This window comes from Wyeomyia smithii, chromosome 2, assembly GCF_029784165.1.
Source record: "Wyeomyia smithii strain HCP4-BCI-WySm-NY-G18 chromosome 2, ASM2978416v1, whole genome shotgun sequence".
Taxonomy (NCBI): Eukaryota; Metazoa; Arthropoda; class Insecta; order Diptera; family Culicidae; genus Wyeomyia; species Wyeomyia smithii.
In genome coordinates, this window is record NC_073695.1 from 120781648 (window position 1) to 120802898 (window position 21251).

The 21251-nt window shown below is 37.2% G+C and overlaps 2 protein-coding genes across 4 annotated transcripts; both read left to right on the forward strand.

The window, feature by feature from the left end:
* The first annotated feature begins 6556 nt into the window (after positions 1 to 6556).
* Positions 6557 to 7513, forward strand: LOC129721191 (DNA polymerase epsilon subunit 4). The gene is made up of 2 exons (XM_055673474.1): positions 6557 to 7000; positions 7059 to 7513. The coding sequence occupies exons 1-2, from the start codon at positions 6772 to 6774 to the stop codon at positions 7319 to 7321; spliced, it is 492 nt and encodes a 163-aa protein (XP_055529449.1). The 5' UTR covers positions 6557 to 6771; the 3' UTR covers positions 7322 to 7513.
* Positions 7514 to 12161: 4648 nt separating this feature from the next.
* On the forward strand, positions 12162 to 19254 carry LOC129721180 (CTD small phosphatase-like protein 2). Of its 3 annotated transcripts, none has more exons than XM_055673454.1 (7): positions 12164 to 12318; positions 12985 to 13092; positions 15673 to 17120; positions 17185 to 17576; positions 17644 to 17763; positions 17838 to 17940; positions 17992 to 19254. In XM_055673454.1, the coding sequence occupies exons 3-7, from the start codon at positions 15678 to 15680 to the stop codon at positions 18055 to 18057; spliced, it is 2124 nt and encodes a 707-aa protein (XP_055529429.1). In that variant the 5' UTR covers positions 12164 to 12318; positions 12985 to 13092; positions 15673 to 15677; the 3' UTR covers positions 18058 to 19254. The 3 variants fall into 3 exon arrangements, with proteins under 3 accessions (XP_055529428.1, XP_055529429.1, XP_055529430.1); XM_055673455.1 differs by lacking the exon at positions 12985 to 13092 and adding an exon at positions 12384 to 12540 and having other exon boundaries at positions 12166 to 12318; XM_055673453.1 differs by lacking the exon at positions 12985 to 13092 and having other exon boundaries at positions 12162 to 12318.
* Positions 19255 to 21251: the final 1997 nt, after the last annotated feature.

Below are 21251 nucleotides of genomic sequence, written 5' to 3' on the forward strand. Positions count from 1 at the left end.
TGTGCGTTGGTCGAAAATTGACATCGCCAACCAGCGTTACCGGTACTGTCAATGTTTTGACTGGCTGTCGTGTGTGCCAAAAAGAGAAGCACACATTTTTATTTGACATGTCTCTAAATGTGAATTTGTGTAGGTGTGAAGAGGCACGTTTGCTTTCGCCATGACAATGACAGCAGTCGCCAACCGTTGGGAACGGTCGGCGGCAAAAATAGATATAATTCTATTTTTTTGCAACAACAACAAGCGACGGTCGACCGCTGTGTTCTGATTGGTCGAAAAAGAACGGAACGGTAGCGGTTGACCGCTGCAACGGTTAGTCTGATACAGGCTTAACACTCTTTGCCCCACATCACCCGGTACAAACACCAGTACACTGTAAATAAAAATCACGTCGAAGTAAAGTGATTTGCTGTTGAATTCGCACTACTTGCCTAACATTTCAGAGTTGAATGGAAATCTTTTGAAATACATTAATGCAAAGAACGATGAAATCAACAGCAAATCACTTTATTTTCTCTTGCTATGTTCATCTTTGTTGATATGCTTATGTTTAAGATGCGGAATGTCGGTCAATTGGATAATTATATAAATTCACAATAAATTCAAGAGATTTCTTTTTATTTTAGATTACCATTTTTATTTTATTTTAGATTTTTAATGTAATAATAAAATAATCCTACAGATGATCCCTGTCACTGTATCGATGCAATCGCTTTCAGGATCTGTAAAAGAGTCGTTTTATAGTTATTTTAATTCAAAAGATTCAATAAAACTTACGCTCAAATAAATTTTTGATCTCTGGCTAAATATGCTGCTTGCGCTGTTCGCCATCGTCACTATTTTTGTTTCGCCTCATGGTCTTGACGTTTGTCAATTGGAATTGCAGCTGTAATTCAATTGATTTAAACAGTGGTGATAATACAAGAGATATTCATTATAATACGATGGTGATTTCCATTAACCAGTTTTCAACGCAAGATCATTTCATTGGAGAATGGTAATCATCGAGAAATCAACACTAAATCACTTCAACTTACAGTTCGATGTGACGAATTGAGTCAAGTGCAAAAACACTTGAAGTAATCGTGACATTTTTTCTAAGTGTATGAACTGCTCGACGAAAATGAACGGAATGAATTTTCTTCATCGCGGCTCTACTCGAGCCCTCAACAAAATCCCTTACGAAACTGTCAAAAAGTTGTTTACAAAATCAATGCTGCATTTTTCGAGTGGGAACGAGACATATGCAGGGCTGCGCAGGAACACAACCTCCATAAACTACTCAAACAGAGGTTTTTTTTACAGAGGTTGGTACTTTCGAGTAGTATGTCCTATGAATGTGGTATCGCCCTTTACTATGCGTCTTATTTTTATTTGCTCGACAGTATCGCCCTTTACTATACGCCGTGTTTACGTTATTGTATTGGAATACGCCCTTTGCTTTTAATGTTTGTTTTGTTGACAGTTTTGATTCCACCCATTCATCAAGACGAAGTCAAGTTTCGCCTTTTACTAACGTAAACAACAAAAAGGGCGTATATATCGTATATATCATAGGGCGTATCGACGTATATATCACCTATCGATTTATTGGCCAATTTTACATTAAAAATGCTATATTTAAGGTATCCAGCCCAGCGGCTTTTAATTAGTGGGAATATGGATTCATTTTTGCCAGTGTGCGTTGGTCGAAAATTGACATCGCCAACCAGCGTTGCCGGTGCTATCAATGTTTTGACTGGCTGCACAGAACAGAAGGTCATCTGTGATTCGAAAACTGCTGAGTGCTCAGTGAATTTTGCAGCGCTCCCTTGTGGTGAAAAGAACGCATTTTACACGGAAAATAAATAGAATTTATACTTCTTTTATTGAAATCTGTCATACACACTGGTATAAATCTGCCATGCGAAAACACTACAGGTGCACTCTTTCAATGCGGTTATGTGTTTATTCTATATTATTACTTTTAAATTCTCTCAAGTTTCCCAGCAATAATGGTTATCACAAGCTTTTGAAAGATGTTTTATATTACACTTTTGACGTATGAGTACGAATAATATAATCGATCTAGAAATTTGCAAATTTTTACTACTGAAAGGTACGGGGATGAAAGGATTATTAAAATTGCGTCCGTCACGAAAAGTGATTAGGATTCGAATGGTTATAGAATCTGCGATCTCGAACCGTCCCAGATGGTCTCGAGGTACGATGCCAGCCTACCAAGCCAGTTGTCGTAGGTTCGTAGGTTAGTGTCAGACTGACACTGTCAGTAGGATCGTAGTGATAGCCCCGCAATTGTCCTGTACACTCAAACAGTTGGATGCGAAGTCGGTGTAAACAAGATGTCGAGTTCCGATTTAGAATGTAGTAGCAAGGCTTTGCTTTGCTTTAGAATCTGCGATCTACACAGTATCGCTGCACCAGAGAGATTGCATATCCATTTTGCTAAATCCTTTGTACTACCATTGAAAAGAAGATATTGGTTATATCCACATAATGTGAAAGATCATTCTAAGACTAATTTCAATTTAATATGAAAGTGTGCATTTTTCGAAATAAGACCAGTAAAACAGGAGGCTTGAAACGACCTGCTCTCCTGCACTCCTGCTCAACATGTCGACGGGCTTCGGCAAAATGTACAACTGTGATATTTAGGCCGAAGAGCAAGACTTCACATAAGTGTGCGAAACGGCTCTTTTGCCAATGCGGCTCTGAACCGCTCACTCACCGTTCCGAACAGACTCATTTGAACGGCTCATAGTTCACAATGATTCACGAGCGTTGAAAGTTCGTATTTTCTCGGTAAACTTCGGGTTCGCGTGAATCCATCAGTTTTGGTGCGCTCAAGAAACCGTGGCTCTTTTTCGTGAGCCGTTCATTCTTTCACTCTTTCCAAGAACCGGTTCATTCACACATTCAAATAAAATTATGATTTTTAAAAATTTTCTATCGTTATCCTTCGGTTTTAAAATTCCGATTTAAAACAGTTCGAAATCTGCTCGAAATCGCTACAATAACAGTTCGCCCATGTACCAACTGTTATTCATACGATTTAGTGCGATTTTTATTCTAAATTGAAAAATTGAAGGACAATGATATAAAATCACGTTTAGCTCGTCTAAAATCGTATTTTAGCTGATATATAAATACCAGAAATCCGTGAATAGTTAATATCGAAATACCGTTCGCAACATAATATGCCACAACCACCTTATCCGTTCGTACAACCACATTATCCGTTGCTCCAGAAGCTTGTCCATGTTTATCTAATCTCATCCTCCTTATTTTTATTCCATCGGATGCATCTAGCATCAATGAGTCCAAAACCGATATACCTTCGGAGTTTTGATCTCGGGTGAATGATAAAACATGTGATTTAATGAAATAACAGGATGAAACCTGTTTAGAAATTTCATGGTCGGCATGGTTCAATATTATGAAATATCTAGATATTTGCGTAACAAAGTTTATCTGTACAACATCTTCTTACAACACTAGGTAGCACTTTCTTTAAACCAAAACAAAAAAAACACCATATTTGATTTATGACAACGATATAGTTTCAAACTAATTTTTATAAATAACTGTCGCTAACACATGATACAATTGTGAGAGGAAGACCTTCGCAATCATTGCATCAGTTTCGAACACCCGGTTTTAAATAGCATTGATTGTGGTTCGTGTTCCAAACCAACATATACGGGACATCAGATAGCTTGTGTTGATACTTTCACTTACTTCCACTATGCCACATTATAGATTTTCGAATATAAAAAATTGCACAAATGTGAAACTTTGCTGTTTTCGCATAACGTTTTTGCATTGCACGTAAAAGTTCGAATTGAACGGGTTAAACTGTTGAAATAACCGTCACTTCAAAACAACGAATAAATTTTGTCACTTTATACCACTGTCGCAGTGGCATAAACGTACACGACAAATATATATTGCTGAGGGCAAAGAAAATTCATTCGTGATTTTTCAGTCCTCTTTGTGTGCACTTTCTGTTTGATCATATACCTGAAGTTGACCTTCCGTTCTGTGCTGGCTGTCGTGTGTGCCAAAAAGAGAAGCACACATTTTCATTTGTCGAGTCTCTCTATGTGGTCTTGTGTAGGTGTGAAGAGATTCGTTTGCCTTCGCCATGTCAATGACAGCAGCCGGCAACCGTTGGGAACGGTCGGCGGCAAAAATAGAAAAGATTCCATTTTTTTGCAACAACAACAAGCAACGGTCAACCGCTGTATTCTGATTGGTCGAAAAAGAACGGAACGGTAGTGGTTGACCGCTGCAACGGTTAGTCTGATACAGGCTTCACGTATGTCTAAGTATGTGAAAGTACTGTCAAAATATGTGGCGGCCGACCTTGCTGAATGTTCGGCAACACTTTGAATAATGCTGGAAATTCAGTAAAAGCACATACATAAGACATACGTAACACTCACGCTCATTTTTGTTACTCTAAAGTGAGTTAGATATCACCCACTTTTGAAAAAAGTGGAGGTACCCTAATTAGGGTACTTTTACGGTTACTCACTTCTGACTAAGGGCGTCATACGTCAAAAACTGAGTAGAATCTACTCTGTTCATGCAAACCACAAATTAACGAAAATGAGTACAAGTTACCCAGTTTGCCTAAATACGGAAATTTAATGATTTCTGTTTTTTGTAAATCTGACTCAATAAATAAAATAAATTCAGAACAATCGAAAACACAGATTTATTTTTCATCGAAACATTAGAAAATTTATTAAATCATTCCCGTGTCTTCATTGAATGCGGCACCCAACCGGTTGACAGTTGCCCGTGAACTGTGACTTACTTTTTTGTGCAAGATAATCCGTCATCATTCGTCACCTAATACTGTGAAGGATTTAAATTGCATCGATTGTTGAGCACTGTACATCAATACAAATGTTTCCGTTTGTTATCACGAATAAAATTTCGGCTTTAAACGGCATCGTAGAACATACAACATGCGGTTGTTCATTTTGAAGAGATCTTTTAGGTATTTTAAAATCCTCTGCAATATTGATGTTGGGCTGAAATTATTAATTGATTAAGAAATTATTGATTTGATGACAGATCAGATACTTACTGCTGGCCAACGAATAAAAAGCGACACCAATTGTTCTTCGGAAACCGATAATATTGCTGTTGAAAACTTTTGACATATACATATACTCAGGGGTGAGTAAACATCATGGATAATAACTCAAAACTGAGTAAACATGGTAATTATGAAAATTTGGGTTAATGTTACTCAGTTGTCCAGTACTCGATTACTCACTTTTTGACATTTTGCATAAGAATACCAAACTGAGTAGATCCTAATCAGATTAGAGTTAAAATAAAGCAGCGTGCTGGCGTTTTTTCCTGATACACGTTGCCCCATAGTACTCCGTACCTCGTCCTGTCCAACTGCTCGACAAATAATGAACAAAACGAATTTTCTTTTTTTCGGTTTTATCGTGCCTCAATGAAAATCCCATAAGGAACTGTCAAAAAGTTATTACCGAAATCAATGCAGCTTTTTTCGAGTGGGAACGAGACAAATGCAGGGCTGTGCAGGTACGCTGCCTTCATAAACTACTCAAATAGTGATTTTATTCAGAGCTTGGTACCATTCGAGTAGTTCATTTTGTACCAACTTTTTTGGAAAATTTCTTCCTGAATGTTACGTACACGCTCCTTTAATTTTACTCTAAATTGAGCAACTTTGACTCAGTTTTACAATGTCTATTAAAACGTCAAAAATTGAGTAAGTTTCGTTTACCGAACTGAGTAACAGTTACTCAGATTGGCATAATTTTCTGCTTTACTCTTTTTTTTGAGTGGTATTGAAAATATTTAAAAACGTTTCGCTAAAAATAAGTTGTTGTTTGGAAAAACGTGTTATATTGTTGTTTGAAAAAAGTGTTTTTTATCTGTGTATTAGAGTTCCTCCAGATATGAGAATGGTATGGCTTTTTTGGCATGTGTACTATTTAAAACCTCAAGTCACAGTTCCCGGGTAACAGTGAACCGTATTGCTGCGGTTTTTAATGAAGCTGCTAAGGCAGAAGATACACTAATGATTTGATAAGGTTTGTTTTTTATTACATATATGTATATGCAAAATACAAAGATTAAAAAAACTTGTGATTTTGTTATAATTGTATGCAACAATCCTCTGGCAGTTTCATTCATCAATGAGATCAAAATTCAAAACGAGCAAACTGAGTAGCTTTTTTTCAGTTTCATTTCAAAGCGGTTTTCTAAGAAGAGGGTGATTCCTACTCAATTTCTGACACATGGTAACTCTACCCATAAATGAGTAATATCATTAAAACTCTGTTCAGAGTAGGTTCACTTTTAACGAAAATGAGTGACATCTCACTCAGTTTAGAGTTAAATTTGACCAGCGTGTATGTCAACAATAACTAAAAGCCCCTTGAAAAGAATCAGGGGTTCCAGATGCGCAGATTTTTCTGCAAAACGCAGATATTTATCAATTCGCAGATTTTCCATAGTTCCTGCAGATTTTTGTCAGAGTCTCCTTACATTTGCGCAGACTTTCTCAAAATGTGTGCAGATTTTTGCAGACTTTTGCCTGCGCGCGCGAAATTTTTTCGTATCACGAGCAGATGTTTTCGGTTTTTCGAGCAGTTACAGATATTTTTCAAAAACATCTGGCATCTCTTTTAAAGAATAGGCGCAATTCTGGTAATTCATTTATAGTAAACAATAAAAACAACATTTTGTGCTAGTGGAACAATTCGCAATAAAATAATGGAAGCAATCGTGAATCGCTCAATCACTTTCGAATCAGAAGAAATAGATTTTGGTACCGAAGAACTGAGTGAACAAGATGAAATTTTACTGAACAACGAAGGTTCCACAGTAGTATCAGATAAAAATATAAGCTCAAATGACGGTAACAATGAAGCATCTCATGGTGACGGCTTGACACCTGCTCAAAAAGAAAGTTCAGATGAACCTACCAGAAATAATGTGCATGGTACAGGATTAAAGTAAAATAATCAAGTTATGCATTCAAATTAAATATTCTCTTCCAGAACACAAAGAGCCGCGTTTAGTTAATTTTCCACTTAGCAAGGTAAAACAGATAATGAAGTTCGATCCGGAGGTGCACATAATTTCGGCTGAAGCTGTTTTTTTAACTACCAGAGCGGCTGAGTTTTTCGTTCAAACTTTGATTAAAGAAGCATACTCACATGCCACAGCCGCTAAAAAGAAAACTATAAACAAGCGAGATGTAGAATCAACTATAGAATCAGTTGATACTCTAATGTTTCTCGAAGGAATGATGAATACATAACATAATATGTTCAATGTTTTGTTGGCAAATTATTTCACCCCTGAACATAAGTATACCTACCGTAACATAATTAAAAATATGATTAAAGTTGCCAACATGGTGTATGATTGCAAAAAATGAACTAAGACCTGTCGTTACAATAACGTCAATTTCCAATTAAAATGTTTCGTTCAAAGGTATATAAGGTAGGTAAAGGTATATTCACGCTGCTCAGCCAATCGATGACAAATTAACGAAAACGATTTTAGAACTAAGAGTTTTATTATCGAAGTCTAGTCGACTTTCCTATGTATTTCAAATAAAACAAGTTCGTCCAAGGAACTATTCAAATATTACATAACACGAAGTTTGGCAATTTTCAATTCAGCTTTTTACGCACCATAATGGCGGTCGCTATAATGCGTTTTCGTAATATGCAAACCTCACTGCTTACGTCAGATTTGCGATTTCTGAAAAATTGGCAACACAAATGTTGCCAGAAATATTTTTCTTTTGAAAAATTGTACGAAGACCTCGAACTGACGTAAGCAGAGTTGTCAAAAGGGTGGGTAATTTATTACGAACTTCGCATTATAGTGCCGCCATTATGGCGCGTAAAAAGCTGGATACTTTGCAGCTTCAAATAAAACATTTTCAGTGTTATTGCATTGGTATGCGTACTAATGGGATAGCTGTCAATTCGTTTTGTTTTGGTCATTATCGCATTCGTCATTTTGTCTCGTTTCCATTTCATATGTCCATCTCGCAAATGTGCTGAGAAAAAATATACTTGACACTTTACCACGTGGAACGAAAACCAAAACAAACCAGTTTTGACACATACGTGAGAATGTGTTGGTAACTTCCTACAGTACACTCTGCTTTTTTCGGGTGTCGTTAGGGACAGAAAAAGTGTAGGGACTAGGGAGAGACAGAAAAAGGGTAGTCCGAAAAGTCAAATAAAACATTTTCGGTGTCGAGAGTGTCGTTTGAGTGTAGCTACACCGCGCAAACGAAAACAACATTAGTAAGTTTCCTCTTCACCTCTCTTTTATACTCATTGAAGGCAATCCACGGCTTATGTGAAGAAAAAAAAAAGACAATCCACGGATGACGTTTCACTGCTTGTATGTTTGTTATTGTTGCTGTTTTTCAAGCTGCAAAATCAAAATACGACCATAACCGAAATCTTTTAATGTCGGCAATAATATCAAAAGTGACTTTATTGTTGTATTTAGGATAGATCATTGCACGGTGACGTCACAAAAAAAAAGAAGAACAATGAGATTTGACAGTTGTCGCGGGTTTGTTTACATGGTTCACATGGACTTGTGAAATTTTCGGCTCCAGTGAAAAGTGTGTTGCTCATATTAAGCTTCATTTTACTGCCTGGTAGTAACGAATTCCTATATGCGGAGAGTTTTCCGATCTTTTCCGCATTCGTATCACTCATTTTCACTTCTATCACTAAACGGTGAATGGAAAAAAATTGTGACCACCTCCCTGATACCGTAATCTCATTTCCTATAGTTTGACAGTACCCCCATTATGACGAACCCCAAAGGGAAGACATCTGAGTGTTCGTAATATTTGAACCTCTCTGCTTACGTCAGTTTTGGGATTTTTGCTGAATTGGCAACAAAAATGTTGCAGATATATTTCTTTTTTGATAAACTAGGTGAAGACTTCAAACTGACGTAAGCAGAGTTGTCAAAGGGTTAGGAAATTTATTACGAACTTTGCATTATAGCGTACACCATTATGGCTCATAAAGAGCTGGATAGCAGTGTGAAGCACAGCAGTGTAACATGCCATTTCATTCCCGCGTATCCAGCTTTTTACGCGCCATAATGGCGGACGCTATAATGCAAAGTTCGTAATAAATTACCCACCCTTTTGACAACTCTGCTTACGTCAGTTTGAAGTCTGCATACAATTTATCAAAAGAAAAATATATCTGGCAACATTTGTGTTGCCATTTTTTTAGAAATCGCAAGTCTGACGTAAGCAGAGAGGTTCGCATATTACGAACACGCATTATAGCGACCGCCATTATGGTGCGTAAAATGCTGAATACAAAAGTACAGGCTACGAACCTGTCAGGAAGGTGGTTCTGACACCTTGTAAAAAAACCAGTGGGAAGTATATACAATTGAGGTTATTTTTGTGTGCAATAATCTATCCAGCTTTTTATACGCCATAACGGCGGACGCTATAATGAAAATTTCGTAATATGTTACCTACCCTTTTGACAACTCTGCTTACGTCAGTTTGACTCTTCATGTGTTTCGCAAGAAAAACAATTAATCTGGCAACATTAATGTTGCCAAAACTGCAGAAATCATGAATCTGACGTAAGCAGAGAAGTTCAAAAATTACGAACGCGCATTATAGCAGCCGCCGTTATGGTGCGTAAAAAGCTGGATAGACCTTTTTACGTACGAATGTGTTAGTGCAACTAGTTGACCAAAATATTTACAAATAGCTGTTTTGTTTACAATGCTATGTTTTTAGCAACTGGACAAATATTCAGTTGAATACTTATTATAGGTTTTAAACTGGTTTCTGAATAACTTTTTTCATTCGTGATCATAAATCGGAAGAAACATAATCGAACAAAAATGGTAGAAAGTGATATCAGTCGAAGCAACGAGATGCGATGATTTACAGTTTGGAGGAAACAAAAACAACTTTACACGGGTTCACACGTTTACTAGTGTGCGTAGGTGAAAAGTCACTTATCTCTATAACCAAGTAACCATAAGCATTAGGAGATAGCATTTTATTAGCACTAATTCAGCCTTGTTAATGCCAATATATATCAGATATATACAAACATTTAGGTCAGAATAAGTTCTTTCCCAGAATTCTGTAATCAAATAAAGTATTGTTGTAGGGCTATGATTCAGTGCTTACTGGTTAATTGGGTAGATCGTAACGTACGTACGTAAAAAGGTAAAACTGCAACAACTTTGTAGTTATCGGACCGCAATCCGTCAAATCTGATGTCAAAGTCATATTTTACATTGAAGTGACAGACCTCGCGGGGGGATTCTAAATGCATTCGAAAAGGAAATTTGTTAAATCTCTAGAATCATTTCAAAAGGACTCTTTCATTTCTCTCGATTTTTTTTCGATTTCGTTTACTTGTTGTCTCTTCATCCTAGATGGGAGATTATATAACTCCACTTTTAATCAATGACGCCGAATCACCATGTTATGTGGTTCACTTTTCGTAATTATCATAATAGAAAGAAACATATCCCTTTTGCATTGTTTGGTTAGCTTTCACTACTCAGCGAGGCAGTGCATAGTAGATCACAAACAATATTTTGTGACCTAGCGTTAAATAGACCATTCTATGAACTGACAGGTGTCACGGATCCTGCTGACATTGATGTTACTTTACTTGCGTTATGCGACTAGAAAACAATCAAAACTATTAGAAAATATTACAGTCGCATATTTCGGGACATTTTATGTTGAATCAAAGACTACATTATATTTAAATACTACGAAATTCGCTGGAAAATCCTTGTCAGACGAGCGACTCGTCGCTTCCGATTTTTCTCTGCATGCACAATAGCGAATATGAAACCTTTTGTTTTATTTATATACTTTGGGTTTATTATTTGTATTTTTTTGCGTTTAGATAAAAGATGTTTTGAGCAGACTTGCCAGGGGGGGGGGGGGTTTAAGTAAATCTTCGAATTTGTTTCACTTCTACGGAAATATGAAAAATAAGGATACGTAGACAAAATCTACGGATTTTCAAAATCTGCAAAAATTTACTGATTTTTGAAAATATCTACGGCAATCTACGTTTTTAGTTCGTTAGCCCGAGGTGGACATATTATATAATACATATAAAAGGAATTCTTCCGCGATTCGATCTCATTTAAAAGATATTACTAGTACTAATACTAATGGAAATAAAATCGTGTTCCCCCGTCGTTTGATTATTTACACGAAATTTTAGTTGTTACCGAAATTAATTTTATCCAGGGGACAATAAACGTAAAAATTTCGCCTACCAATCATGGATTCATCACGGCGTCAATATTTCATTCCAAATGCTTACGAAAACCATCTTATTCATTGAAAGTGCACATTGTACCGAAAACAAACGTTGAGTTCTTGTTTTTATTTTCATCTATGGGAACATTCATAAATGATTAAGCTTTTTTTTTGTTTTTTTGACACCCCCTTCCCCTATGGTAGCATTTCGTCACAAAGTCAAGACCCCCTCTAAATAATTACGTAGATTTATAGCCACCCCCTCCTTCTCATGATATTTTTTGCTTGTTTTTATTTCAAGAGCAAGAACAAGAAAAAACAAGAAAGCAATAAAAATAACCCTAAACAGACAAAACAGTGATAGAATAGAACAATTAAAAAAAAACTTTTTTCCTAAGTTTCATATTTGCTACGTGGCTTGGCTTGACCCCCTACCCTCCCCCTCGTCACATTTCATCTCAAAACTGCAGACCCCCTCCTCCCCCCTCAAATGCTACGTCATTTATGATGTTCCCTATAGGGATATTTATTCGAGAAAATGTCTACTGACAATTATGGGTCGTTTACTCTATTTCAGTTTTAGGGCAAACCAACCAAACAGTGGGTACCAGAATCAATGAGTGGTAGATGAAAAATGTATGGAGTTTCACAGTCACAAGAGCCCCTTGATTTTATCGAAAGAATTTGCGGATTTACTAGAAATAGTGCTGGCATCTCTGCTCATAATCTGACACTCTTTCAGGTGATAAGGTGTAAGTGCGAGCAAGTTTTTAAATCGAACTACTCAACGTAAATAATAAAAATAATATCAGTATTTGTTAGTGTTGGTAAGCTACCCTCTTTGCTGTTGATGTCAAATGCGTAGCCATTTTAGAAAATCAAAACAGTGAAAATTTCGGTATTCCGGAGCTCTGTGCATTAAAAGTTTTATTTTTTGCGCTAGTTTATAACAGAAGTTTAAAAAAATGTTTTAGTTGTATGGAAATTGACCACATTAACAGGTAAGTTTAAAGCGGTAGTGTGTAGTTCCAATATAGCATGATTTAATCCTGAATAGTTTTCGTAGATTTTCCTATGGAGAAAGTTTATGCCTGGTTCACAAGTGCACAACTATAGATCCGTATTAGGTTGACTCATAAGCCAAGAAATTCGATAAAACTTTATCCAGTAGTCTATTTCTACTACTATTGTAGTACCTACGCGTAATATCTTGTTTATTGCTTGTAAGTGCCCAAATAAGCGTGATGCGATATGCGCTCGGGAATAGTGTTTGTTTTGTTGTGGTAAAGTCTTGCACAGCACTCAAATTTCGTCCCAGTCTTGTATGTGATTTTTGTTTTGTTTTTTTTTTCTGTTTATTTTGGCATCTTTGAGTGTCCATTTTAACTTATTTCATAGGAGAAGTGTATTTTTTAATATTACAATGTATTGATGGCTAGTTTGTTAATCGGAACGAATGACAATTTTTGTAGCGTAGTACATAGTGTTTCTATATAATTATAACATGGTTAAGCGAAAATTCGAAGAAAAATCAATTCTGCTATTCAAGAACACCGTCTGCTAGTTTCAAGGATACAGCGTTTTTTCTTGAATGTAGCGTTAAAAATAATGAATTAGTTTAGAAGTTGGTCTGTAATGCACTGACATAATAAAACATTATTTCACAGAACAGCGTTTACAAACAAATTAAGCTTTTAAGATTAATTTGCAACAAATATTCGGTAAAATTTGAAAAAATGGTGGACAACACTTTTGCTATAATTTATTGATAGAAGGTAAGTCCAATCTTTCAGTTTTTTTTATTATTTAATGTCTGTTGCCTATCCGTACGTGTCCATATACTTCTCTTAAGAGAATTGAAATTTACCAAATAATTAGCAAAGCCCAGGATCTGTCAACAGTTAAGGTCCAAGCCCAATGTACATATCCATTTGCGTTGCGTTGATGCTAATTTGACAGAAAGTGTATAGACCTTTTTACGTGCAAATGTGTTAGTGCAACTTGTTGAGGAAAGTATTTACACATAGCTGTTTTGTTTGCAATGCTATGTTTTCAGCAGCTGGACAAATATTCAGTTTAACACTCATTATATGTTTTGAACTTGTTTCTGTCCGGGACGGGATAGTCCTGCCGTAAAAACGAATTCGACATAATATTTTTAGGATTTGTCGATTGCAGTGTGCGCAAATAAAATCGTTTTTTTCGGAGCACGAACAGCGTGCTATGTTTTTCAAATCATCATCGCAAATTTTTTTAAAAGCTGTAATCTCGCAGGGTAATTTTATTGAGCTAATCAACTTATTTTTCGCTCTTGTGGACCAGTGTAATTGACGATCAAACTAGAGACACTACAGCTCTAAAATGTTTTTTGGATCGAATAATTTTAATCATGTTTTTGCAGCTTTAAAAACAGCGTGGGAGGGGGACTTGCCTTTCTCCCCGGAAAGGCCATAATATCATTTCAAAAACAAGCATTTTAAATTAAGCAACGCAGATCAGAACAAAGTTGTACAGGCCTTGTTCGATTTTGATAACACGTCCAAATTTAATCTCTTCATGATTCCTACCGAACTAAAGAGAAAATTCAATAGCCAATCCGAACAGTGTTGTCCGATGCCTACCGGACTGGAGCGAAAATTCAATTCAACGCTTGGATGGTTGCTGGTAGCAATACCTTCAAAGTTTTTATGTAGCTAAACATTGATGACTGTCCTATCATGGAGAAATCAGAAAAATGTTATAATCTTAAAAAAAAAACCTTTTTGGGGGAAGAAATTATCTACAGACCTCGTTCGATTTTGGCACGTTTCGTTTTTCGCAAGGTTCAATTTTGGCAACATAAAAACTTTGGACGTGTTGCCACCAGCAACCATCCAAGCGTTGAATTGTATTTTCGCTTCAGTCCAGTACAAGGGGCTCTTGTGGCTGTCAAACTCCATACATTTTTCATCTACCAGTCATTGATTCTGGTACCAGCGATTCTGGTACCCACTTTTTGGTTGATTTGCCCTAAAACAACAAATAGAGGAAATGCTCCATAATTGTCAGTAGTCTCTCGAATAAATATCCTTATAGATGAAAGATGTGGTCCCCGTGGCTCTGTGGTTAGCGATGTCGGTCAGCTAGCTCTCATACGGTTGTGATGTCGGGTTCGATTCCCGATCGAGTCGAGGATCTTTTCGAGCTGGAAATTTTCTCGACTCAGCACTGGGGCACGGTGTATCGTTGTACTTATCCTACACATGCAAAATGTGCCAAAAAACAATATCGATAACGAATTCTCTCAACTAATCTAGTTGATCGAGACCGCTATTAGCCCCAAGGCTAAGCGTGCGATATTGTTGTATAGATGAAAAAACGTTTGTTTTCGGTACAATGTGCGCTTTCAATGAATAAGATGTTTTTTGTAAGCATTTGAAATGAATTATTGACGCCGTGATGAATTTATGATTGGTAGGCGAAATTTTGACGTTTATAGTCCCCTGGTCCGGTAGGCATCGGGCAACACTGTTCGGATTGGTTGTATTGGCTATCGAATTTTCTCTGTAGTGCGGTAGGCATCATAAAAAATTTAAATTTGGACGTGTTGCCAAAATCAAACATGGCCTGTATTTCAATTAGCCTTAGGACTAACAAACCCTTAATTACCATTGATTGGCGTATTCTTATGGAATTTTATGTATGGTTTGCAAAGTTACTGTTCAATCTCTCGAAATTCTCAACAATAACTAGTAACTAACCATTAAGAATAAGAAACATTGAATAAAAGAAAGGGATGGAGTCCTATCAGAAATCATTTTTCTATATTTGCTCTGTTAAAAAGTTATGAGCTAAAATTTCATATACGCACCATCCACAAATTACGTAAGGATTTTTTTCGAAATTTTCTACCCCCATTCCCCTCATAAGAAGGCTCAGTAAGACTATTATTATTCCCCTCCCCCGCAAATCTTATGTAAGATATTTTTTCAGGAAAAATTAAGTATACGAAGTAAAGTACATAATCATTCAGCTCAGGTAAATCCATGCTTTCCCAAAGTTCCGCTGTTACGATCTCAGCGAGAGTTAGTTCAACTAATTTAATTTTTTTAGTTTTGTAAGTTTTTGTTTATGTTTCTTAATTTTTCAATCTTACGTAAAATTTTCTCGAATCCCCCTCTCCCCCTTCGTAAGAAATTTGGATACTCCTCTCCCCCTAGACCCTTACATTATTTGTGGCTGACTCCATACCTATTTCCATATAGCAAGTAAATCAGATTTACTTTCAAAAGCAGTTTTCTAATCGCCATTGTACAGTCATCAACAATACAAAATGCTTTGAATAAAACTTTATTGTAATCATTCTTTAATTTCAGTTATTATGTGGCTACGAAGCGAAACTAGGGACAGGCGTTTGCGTTCTAGCGCTGCACGGATGGCAGTCGCTAGTAAAAAATATGTCAAGATTCAACAAAAACCAAAACGTACTCCTTCGGATGCAATTCATCCACGGCGCAGTTTTCAGCTGCAAACTGGACGTGTATCCGCTCGAAGTAAATCAATCGCAACCTCAGTTACGCTTACTTCAACCACCACCATCGCAACACGTACTTCAACACGCAGTGCTACTCTCCGAACCAGTCCAAAACGTTCACTTAAAGCGAACCGAAGAATTAAACCACCATCAGCCCTGACTACTGTCGTTGATGCAATTCCTGAGGATTGTAAAGAAAATTGCTGGCAAGATAGTAATGATCTCACACTTTTTGATGCCACTGTCAACCTAAAAAATCAATACGAAACTACCAATCATTATTCTAAGAAAGCAACAGATGAGATTGGTTTGGCAGATGACTGTTTGAATCAGTTTGGGGTGATCAGTTACGATTCGATGAAATCTGCAACTATTACTGCAAGCAACGTTGTTTGCCAAGCTCAGTCCGTAGATTCGCTAAAATCAAAATGCATTACCGAATGCGATAGCACCACTGATGCGATTGACTGTGATGGAAGCTATCCATCAACATCTGGTTTTGTCAATCGACGTTCTAAAAACCTCCTCGAGTGCACATCTGCTCCTCCACTTCCGTCGCAGGATATTATTCCAGAAGTGGATTCAACAACCGATACGATTCCTGACACAACCAATGAATTAGTTTCGGTTACGAATAAGATCATTTCCTCTTTTCCACTGTCTGGTTCATCATCGTCTTCGTCGTCAAGTTCATCTTCATCGTCGTCGTTATCCTCAACGTTTCAGCCAACCGGGTACAGCAGCTGTTCATCTATTTCTGGTTCAGAAGAGTTAACCGCTTCTAGCAGTTATTTGCCGAATGGTACAGCTTCTGATTTGATCTCTATGTTCGATGACGAACATTACAAAAGCACGACAGATCTTTGTCAGTATACCGAATTTCCACCATATAACACGTTACTCACCCAAGCGCTGCTCAGTTGCGGCGATGTATCCAGTCTTAATCTGGGGTGTAGTCAGGTGTTGGCGGACAACATCACCACAGGAATGAACGATTCTGTTTTCTTGTCATCGATTAATCCAACAGCAATAGAAAATTTAAAGGCATTGACCAATTTTCAGAATATGGGCGTTGTTGATGAAGCGGGACCAAGCTCAACTGGTTCTTATTTAACCGAGATAGGAGTGCGTAGTAATGTAACATCGAACTTTTCTGGTGTTCATGATGTCGGTAGGTCTGAGGCAGAATCATTAATTCATAATATTGAATGTAACCAAACAATCCAAATGTGCGGTGATGAAGGTGAATCGGGAATGCAATTGGAGACTGACGAGTGCATGGAAATTGAGGTGAGTTATAATGGAGAAATTCCTAGACAAAAATGTGAGCTAATTAATTTCATTTGTTTTGCAGGAAACCAGTGACAGCCAGCACGAACATCTCGCCTGGGAGACGTTTGATCCATATGTATTTATTAAACATTTACCTCCGTTGACGTGTGAAATGCGCTCTAAATGTCCTGCATTGCCATTGAAAACTCGTTCCAGTCCGGAGTTCAGTTTAGTTCTCGATCTCGATGAAACATTGGTGCACTGTAGTTTGGAGGAACTATCAGATGCTAGTTTTAAATTTCCGGTGCTGTTTCAGGAGCGCAAATACATGGTGTTTGTACGAACGAGGCCGTTTTTCCGCGAGTTTCTCGAAAAGGTTTCACAGCTCTTTGAGGTGATTCTGTTCACCGCTTCTAAGCGAGTTTACGCTGATAAGCTGCTCAATCTGCTGGATCCAGAGCGACGGCTTATAAAGTATGTTTTAGAGTATTTTTTCTTGAAAGTTGATCTAATTCCTAATGTAATATGTAATCGTTTGAAGGTATCGTCTATTTCGTGAACATTGTGTGCTAGTCAACGGAAACTATATCAAAGATTTGACCATTCTCGGCCGCGATCTCTCAAAAACAATTATTATTGACAATTCACCGCAAGCATTTGGGTACGTGTGCAGTGTTTCATAAACTAATCCTAACCTTCATTTTCACAATTTTCACATTTTCATTTTATTATTAGTTATCAACTCGAGAATGGAATTCCGATTGAAAGTTGGTTTATGGATCAAAGTGATTCAGAATTGATGAAAATATTACCTTTCTTGGAAAGATTGGTTGAAATGGTAAGAATAGTGCATTTCATCATATCTGTTTAAATGACCTTTTTTTTGCAGAGACAAGACGTACGGCCTCATATCCGCGAGAAATATCGCCTATTTTCATATTTACCTCCCGATTAAGTAAAAAATTATGGCATATTACTATGGCGATTAGTTCAAACACAAAACGGAATCTTTAATAGACATGTTAATTTTCTGCTGTTTCCTTACACTATATGCAAAGTGTAAACCCATACCGAAACTTAAACAAATCGACTAGATAAAACAAAATACATAAACATACACATCTAGAAAAGGTACACCAAACATCAAGACAAACAAATCATTAAAATACTTGTAGGATTTAATCGTCGAAATACAGAACAACAGAAAATAAATAAAATAACAACCGTACGATATAGATTAACTTTAGAATATGAGACGATTGCCAGAAATCGAGCAAACTAAAACTCACATTGATTCTATTTGTAAATGTTACTGTTTTTACTTAGTTGCTGCCCTAGTGGATTTAGAATCCCCAAACGCATTAAGAAAAAATAAGTTAACTACAAACTAACGTTGGCGTAGATGGCAATACGATATACCTACTGTTTATTCGATAGAATCAGAAAATTTGCATAGAATCGTAGCGATTAGATTGGCTGAGAGGGCATACTGAAAAATTAAAAGCGCGTAACAGTAAATTTCACATTAATGTTTTGAAACTGGTGAAGATATATTATTGTTTATATTGTCCTTTACAGAATGAATAATTATTGTTATAAATAATTTGATATTATTTTTATTTATTGATAAAATATGCATGTATCTTTATTGTATATGATTATTTTTTAGGTGACTAAATTATACATTGTTCTAGTGTGTATAGTAAACGCTAATATAAAATATGAATTCAAACAGTTGGATGATCTTTTTAACACTATCTATTGCCGCCGTAATAAACAGAAACTGCTTGTTTCAATAACTTTTTCTTTGATACGTTGAACTCCCATGAGCTTAAGATTTCAATGTCATACTCTCATTTTTTACATTCTACTTGCACATTCGAGGCGTTATAGATGAGGTATTCAATTGACAATCCACTTCAGCTGTTTCAGTAACGTTTCATAAAACGTTATACACTTGCTTACAATATAGAAAGTCTTGTTGTAGACTAATGAAAATATTCGAGCATCGCATTTCAAGCAGCTTTTGAAGCTAATTCGTGAAAAGTAGTGTTATTTTGTGCAATGATGCGATCAAAAAAGGTATGTTAATGGTTATCAATTCAGAATACGGAAAATCATATTTAACATTAAAGTCGGAAGTGAAAAATAATTTATTTCTTTAATTCTATCAACACCTATCCATATATCACAACCTTAGTTAGGATCAGTGAAATCGCAAAGATATCAAAGCCAAATTCGTTTTCAAAATCAATTCATCGAAGCTAACAATAGCGAGAAAAAAAAATCCCAATCAAAATCATCTTCAGAACCGATGGTTATGACGGTCACTATCATTCTGAGAAAAAAATGCACGGCTTTTTTTGCACCGCAACAATTAAAACATCCAAAATCATAATGTTATCGGCTACAAGCTTGTAAATGATTATAGCAGAACAACTTTTCACAGCAATAATCATCTTCATTTGCTTCTGACGGTGGCAAGGCTCGCTCGCGTCATACGTGTTACCTTCAAAATGGTGACATCCGTCAGGTTAATTATATATTAGGTCAAGGTCGCGGTGAAACCCTCGAAAATTGGGAGGAAGGGGGGTTCGCTTATCAAAACTTCCGGCCCTCTCCGTAGCACATACTACGGAGAGCCAGGTGAACACCCACCAATTACCTGTCGATCTTCCTAACTGGAAAACGTATGCAAACTATCTCTAATAATGATATTTCGTCATAACCGGACAATGGTGGGGAGCCCACCCAGGAGACCTTATAAGGCTTTACCAAACAACGATATTGTCTGTCATTGAGTACGGGTGTTTCTGCTTCCGCTCCGCAGCAAACACACATTTGATCAAACTGGAGCGAATACAATATCGTTGTTTGCGTATCGCCTTGGGTTGCATGCAGTCGACCCATACGATGAGTTTGGAGGTCTTAGCTGGAGTACTACCATTGAAAAACTGCTTCTGGAGCCTGTCTTCTCGCATTCTTATCAAATGTGAGGTCTTGAATTGTCCTGTGATTGAAAATTTTGAAAGGTTAATCGAACTTTATTCTCAAACCCGTTTTATGACATTGTATTTCAATCACATGTCCCAAAATATTAACCCTTCTTCGAATATTCCAAATCGTGTCAACTTATCAAATACTTCGGATTCTACTGTGTTTTTCGATACATCCATGATAGAAGAAACTTGTGGAATCCCGGATCATTTACGCGTGCAGCAGATCCCCAAAATTTTTTCCAATAAATATCGAAACATCAACTGCGACAATATGTTCTACACTGACGGATCACTCCTTGATGGGTCCACTGGCTTCGGTATTTTCAATAACAATTTAACCGTCTCCCATAAGCTCGATAATCCTGCTTCTGTTTACGTCGCAGAATTGGCTGCAATTCAGTACACCCTAGGGATTATCGAAAAAATGCCCACGGACCATTATTTCATCTTTACGGACAGTCTCAGTTCCATTGAGGCTCTCCGATCGATGAAAGATGTTAAGCACTCTCCGTATTTCCTGGGGAAAATACGGGAACATCTGTGTGCTTTATCCGAAAAATCGTATCAGATTACCTTAGCGTGGGTCCCTTCTCACTGCTCGATACCGGGCAATGAGAAAGCGGACTCTTTGGCTAAGGTGGGCGCAACAAACGGTGGAATTTATGAAAGACCAATTGCCTGTAATGAATTTTTCTCATTTGTACGTCAGAATACGATCATCAGTTGGCAAAATGCTTGGACCAGAGGGGAACTGGGAAGGTGGTTACATTCCATAATCCCCAAGGTGTCGACGAACCCGTGGTTCAAGGGGTTGGATGTAGGTCGGGATTTCATTTGCGTGATGTCCCGGTTTATGTCCAATCACTATAGATTTGACGCGCATCTCCGTCGTGTTGGGCTCGGAGAGAGTGGTGTCTGTGCCTGTGGTGAAGGTTATCACGACATAGAGCACGTTGTTTGGTCATGCCCTGTACACCGTGACGCCAGGTCTAAATTAATAGCTTCCCTGCAGGCCAAAGGTAGGCAGTCGGCTGTTCCTGTTCGTGATGTCTTGGCGAGCCGTGACCTATCCTACATGTCCCTTATAAACGTTTTCCTGAAATCCATCCACGCCCCAGTTTAGTCCTATCCCCTTCCGCCTACATCCAAC